We start from the raw sequence: 6122 nt of genomic DNA, 5'->3' as shown, positions 1-6122 counted from the left end.
TAGCCAATGCTTTTCATCCAGTTGCCTCTCAGAAATCATCAAGTTGACTTCAGCATTGACATTGGGGGGAAAAGAATCGAAACAGATTTCATATGGGACGGAAGTAAGCGAATCAGTACAAAACATACAACAGTTCGTAATTTTCCGAATGTTGGCCAGCCTTCTTGAAAGAGTCTTCGCCTGGAGTACAAACGGTGCTTGTCTCATTTCTGAATTTTAAGTTTGAACTCCACTTTTCCTTCATAGGGGTCATGAGGGTTGTCGAAACTCACATTCTCTGCAATGATTTTACACACTATGATAACTTCCTTATTCTTGGGTATGTTGAGGAATTTTGCTGCGACTAATGGGTTGCTATAGTGGGGCTGGAAGGAAAACACAAGATGGATAATTTTAAGGTTTCGTGAATTTTTTTTTTACTTAAAGCAACAAACTTAAGGAAAGTGTGAAACATGATTCTAATGGGGTTGCTGTTGGAACCAATCACTGGCCAGGAAAATCATGCCATATTTCCCAGCAAAACCCGAGTGCCATAGCAAGAGACAAATTCAGACATCTAACCCCTTTTTCAGCATTATTTTGGCATAATTCACTACTACGTACCATAGAGAAGTACACACAGGAATTAGATATGCTTTGTTTGAAGCAAATACTCTTAAAGCAAGATTAAGAGAAGCAACTAACTTCCAAACGTTTGTTATCCTCTTTTGGTTAAAAAATTAAAAAAAAAAAATAGGTCGTACCTTTCCATAACCAAGGAAAGAAATGATTTAGTTTGTTACAGGAAGATTGGTAGGGAAGCACTGGGTGCTCCGATAGGCCAAAGTTAGCACTAAATGATACTTTTTGTTTTTCTGCATGTATCTTTTTTCCTCACATCAGAGACCACACTAGTAGTTGATAGTTCAGTTCCTCAGATATTTATTATCCGCATTTATTAACCACCAGTTATCTGCCAAGCACTGTTTTGAAACACTGGGTAGAGATATTGGGTAAGAATGTTCCTGCACTAAGGACCTTCTAATCTAACGTGCAGAGGATGATCCATATAATAAAAGATGGGACATAAGTATGCTGGATAAGAAAATAAGTGCCCTTAAAGAGCTTACAATTTTGTCTGGAGAAAATGACATATGATAAAAGGTGGGAAATGGGAAAAGTTATAGAATCTTAGAATCCTGTGTAGAGGATGTGACATTCAATACGAACTTTAAAAAGCAAGTGGAAATTTGAGAGCTAAAGAGAAGGGAAGGGCATTTCAAGAATAGGAGGAACAATTAGAATTGGCCTGGAGGTATTTGTGCTGCAAGGTGGTCCAGAACCAAAGTGGTTTAGTTTTGATAGAGTAAATAGCCCAAGTTGACTAAAGCAGCAAATGGTTGGGAATATGAAGCAAGGCCAGAAGAATAGGGAAGCACTAGATTTTTCTGAGCAGCAAATGGCATGAGAAGATCTGCAAGTAAGGAGAATCAACCTGTCATTGCTCTACAGACTAGATTAGAGAAGATAGAGGCAGGATTATTGAAGAGTAACCATCTTGGATGTGTGATGAGGAAAGCCTTCCTGGGAGAGTGGTAAAGGGGAATAGAGAGCCCAGGGCGCATGGCAGATAGGAGGATTTGGTTACTGAATGTGAGGGCAACCATATAACCAAATATCGCCAAAGTTTAAAATCTGGGGGACTGGCAAATAAGTGGTAACGATGTCAGCACATTTAGGGAGGGTAAGTCTAATTGTGGATATATTCGGAGTGCTACAGTTGAAAGAAGGAGCATCTAAACAGAAATACCCTCTAAGCAACTGGAGGCTCGAGTCTCAGATAACAGGGTTAGGGTTTGGTGGTATAAACCCTTACCTTCCATCCTAGAATCAATACTGTATATTGGTTCCAAGGTAGAAGAGTGGTAAGGGCTAGGCTTTGGGGGTTAAGTGACTTGCCCAGGGTCACACAGCTAGGAAACTTGCATAGATTTTTAAAGCTATAAACTTGAGATTTCAAAGGGAGAAAAGTGCAAACATAGAGAAAGATTCAGTTGTAAAACCCCAAGGAAATCCACCTTAAGATGACAGTCAGTGGAAAAGACACTTGTTAGAAGAATCAAGAGTGTGTAATATGTCTCTGAAAGCCATTTAAGGAAGAAAGAGGTGGTATTACAATAAGAATTCATTAGTGTCAACAGAGCAATTTCATTAAGTAACAGGTGTAAAAGTCAAATGTGAAGAGGAAATTGAAGATTGAGGAGGAAATCAGTTATAATAAAGATATCCAGAGTAGGTAACTTTTTCAGAAGTTAGTAAAAGGGATAAGGTGGATGTGAGAAAATGTACCTCTTTTTTTTTTTTCAGAAATGAGAGGATTAATTGTAGATTAGAATATTTTGTGTTGTCAGAGCATGTAGGTATGCTCATAAGTTTTATTGAGTCATTTTTTTCTTTTTTTGTTTGCTAGGGATAGCTTATTGAGTGAGGGAAAGGCAAAAGATATAGTAAAAAATGAAGGTGATGCAAAGCAAGACTAAGATCTTTTTTAAAAATCAGGGGAAAAGGCATTTTGGGGACCATGTTGACTCAAGCATATTTATAGATAAAGCCTCAGAGAATGAAGATGAATAAGAGGGAGGAAACTTGTCCTTCATCCTTCATTTTTGAAGAGGACCAATGACACAGGGTGAGGTCTTGATTTGTGGAAGGAATTTGATGCTTGGAGCAAAGTGCTGAAGAAGATAGAAAAGGGTGGGATCGAGGGCTCAGTCAGAAGGATTATTTAGGTATAGGGATGCCTCTTCCTCTATGATCAGAGATGGGGAGAGAGTTGCTACTGCTGGGAAGTTTTGAGGAGTGGAGGCGGGTTGTTGAGGGAGGTTTCAATCTTTTTAGTGATGTTAGAGGCCAAGTCATTGGTAGTTGGCAAAAGAGAATTCTTGTAGCATTCACTGGAGAATGTCAATAAAAATAGAAACCAAGGGGACATTAAAGAGTTGTATGTGGCCAATGTAAGAACTTTCTTCATGAACACAGATCTTTAACAAGCCTATAGCTGATTGTTTTAATTGCCTAAAGGCAGAGAGGTTAAGAGAATTGTCTGTGGTTGCACAGCTAGAAAAAGTCATAGGGTGTGTGGTTCTAATCTAAGCCCTTCTTACTCCAAGGCCAGAGTTCTATTTGCTGGCTTAACTGCCTCTCTAAGAATCCAATGATGTCAGAATAATAGAAAAATGTGAATTGAAAAATATACCTGTGCTTTTTTTCCATAATAAGGGAAGTAATGTAGACTAAAAGTACCATTGGGTGGGTAGTAGTCCACTTCTAGTGGCTTGAGGTCTTTGTGGTCTTCTTCCTAGAGGTAAGAAATAAACATTTAATACAAATACTTTGGTTAGTGACAAGTTGTTTATTTAACAAATTTATACTATAGCTCAACAGAAAAGTGATAATAAAAACAATGAGCCAATACTATAGAGCTGTTATGGTGAACCTAAGGCATGCGTGCCAGAGGAGGCACTCAGAGCCCTCTCTATGGGGATGCCTGCGGTCACTCCGGCACAGAGTTCACCAGAGTTTGTTACTAGAAAGCCAGGGGGATATGGGGCCGGGCTGATCCCCTCCCACTCTCTGTGTGCACCTGAGGACATCATCTGCCCTCTAAAAGGTTCGCCATCACTGTTAAGGAGTAATCTTTATAGTCAACTTGACATGTGGAATTTTAACTTTAAGTATAATAGTGAATAAATATAAACATATTTATAAATAAGTATAATTATATGGTAGGTCTAAACAAATACATTACTGAATAAATACAACTTGAAGAGAACATATTTTGTCCATCTGAGGTAGGGACAAGCTAAAATATAGGCGCAGGCACAGAAACTACTTGCTTAATTTTGTGTTTAGGAATAAGAATTGAATATATTTTATTGCTACATGGAGGCCAGAATATAGTTTTTCTTTTACACCTTTTTCAGAATTCATCAATACCTTATTTGTTTTTGTTTTTGCTTTTGTTAATAGAACCAACAAATTGTCTAGTATTGGATCTTCAGTTTGAAAAAGATGATGAAAGATTTGATTTCTACTGAAATCTAGAAGGTTGATAGCTGTGAGCATTTTCTTTGATACTTGTTCAACCAATATACAAATTAGATAACCATGTTTAGTTTGAGTAAATGTTCCACCGTTAGCTGTAAAAATCTGAACTTTTAAAAAACTTGGCAGATAGATAGGACTCCAGTGGAATGAAATGGGAATATGTTATGAACTATTAATATATTCTATGTACTTCCTGGTGTTAAATTGGTGATGGGTGGTTGATGCGGCTAATGTGAATTCAATTAAACTTTATTTTCACAATCATTAAAAAATTAAGTTGTATTTTGGCAAGTACTATACTTAGCGCGGGGGGGGGGGGGAGGTACTTCACAATGAAGGTGAAACAGTACCTGCCCTCAAGGAGCTCCCATTCTCAAGTAGAGACAACATGAACAATATAAGGATGTATAAAATTAATTAAAATATAGTTTTAGGGGAAGGAAAATTGCCTTGGCTCTTCATTAGAACTATCATCAAGAATTTTGAATATTTCTCTCTAAGTGATGCTATGCTGGACACATTGCTAGGCCAAGTGTCAGTAAGTTGATTTCTGCCCTTACTTTTTGTAGGTTTTTCCCTCCCTTAACTGACCTATTTTGAAACAACGTATACATCTGTGCTTTTAATAATTGCTTTATTAGGCAAAAGGATGGTTATAAGAAACGTGAAGTTATCACAAATTTGATTCTGTAGCAACATAAACATTTAAAACTATTAAGAAAACATTTGTAGTAGCTCTTTTTTCTAAATTACCATTTGTTGGAATGACTCAAATTGTAGAATCTCAGAACTGAACGGGAAACTCAGAAGTCATCTCATCTAAACCTAACCAAAATTGCCTAGTAAGTGGTAATAAAACCTCTGCTTGAAGATCTCCTCTGAGGTGGTACAGAGCAGGTGTCCAATAAATACTTACTGGATTGAAATATAGAATGCCCTGCTTCTTAATAAAGCCTATCTCTTCTTTTATGAGGGAGAGAACAAGCTCAGAAAGAAAAAATTTGAATCCAGGTCCCCTGACTCAATTCAATGATCTTGCTGCCAGACTGTCCTGACTCAATTTTTAATAGCTTTAATTGTTAGGAAGTGTTTTCCTTTAGATCAGGCTGAAGCACATCTCACTACAATACCATTTACTGCTCTTGCTCATTCTACAGTCTAGAGCCAAGCAAAATAAATGTCATCTCTCTTGCACAAGACATTCTGATAAATAGTTGACAATACCTCTCTCCTTCCCTCCTCCAAAGCTTTTTCTTCCCCTGATAAAACATCCTTTAAGTAAATTTATTACTATTATTTAAAAAATCCCTCCCACTTCTCCAACCTCAAAATGAGAAAGTAACATGTATATAAGCATGTAGAGTCAAGCAAAACAAATTCTGTAATTGGTCGTGTCCTAAAAAACTACGTCTCGATCTACACTCTTGCATCCTTCCCCTCTCTCTCAGCAGGAGGGGTACCGTGTTTCATCATGGGTCCTCTGGAATCATGGTGGATGATTAGGCTGATCAGAGTCTGTAAGTCTTTCAAAGTTGTTCATTTTTACAATATAGTAGTCATTGTATAAATTGTTCTCTGGGTTCTGCTTCCTTCCTTCTGTATCACTTCATATAAATCTTGCCATATTTCACTGAAGCTGTCCCTTTTGTTATTTTTTTTCTTTCTTCTTTTTTTTTTTTAAACCCTTACCTTTTATCTTAGAATTGGTACTAGGTTCCAAGATAGGAGAGTAGTAAGAGCTAGGTAATTGGAGTTATGTGACTTGCCCAGCTTCACATAACTAGGAAATATCTGAGGTCGCATTTGAATCCAGGACCTCTTATCTCCTGGCCTGGTTCTATCTCCTGAGCCACCTCACTGCCCCCACTTTCATCCTTTCTTATAGCATCATAATATTCCAGGGCATTCATACACCATGATTTGTTCAGCCATTCCTCAACTGAGAGGCACCTCACCAGTTTCCAATCCTTAGACAACACAAAAAGGGCTGCTTTAAATTTGTATGGTCTTAAAGTATGTTTTGCTTAGGACTAATC

The 6122-nt window shown here is 37.6% G+C and overlaps 1 protein-coding gene across 1 annotated transcript in view; it reads right to left on the bottom strand.

The window, feature by feature from the left end:
* Positions 1-203: 203 nt before the first annotated feature.
* ATP4B (ATPase H+/K+ transporting subunit beta) overlaps positions 204-6122 on the bottom strand; it is a 30291-nt gene continuing 24372 nt past the window's right edge. Inside the window, exons 6-7 of the mRNA XM_044667102.1 lie at positions 3236-3337; positions 204-365 (exon numbers count right to left, since the gene is read on the bottom strand). Coding sequence (XP_044523037.1) covers positions 204-365; positions 3236-3337 — 264 coding nt within the window. The remainder of the gene's footprint in view (positions 366-3235; positions 3338-6122) is intronic.

The sequence above is a fragment of the Gracilinanus agilis genome, chromosome 3 (genome assembly GCF_016433145.1).
Source record: "Gracilinanus agilis isolate LMUSP501 chromosome 3, AgileGrace, whole genome shotgun sequence".
Classification (NCBI taxonomy): Eukaryota; Metazoa; Chordata; class Mammalia; order Didelphimorphia; family Didelphidae; genus Gracilinanus; species Gracilinanus agilis.
Note: the sequence above shows the minus strand (reverse complement) of the source record. Positions and strands in the feature narration are given on the sequence as shown.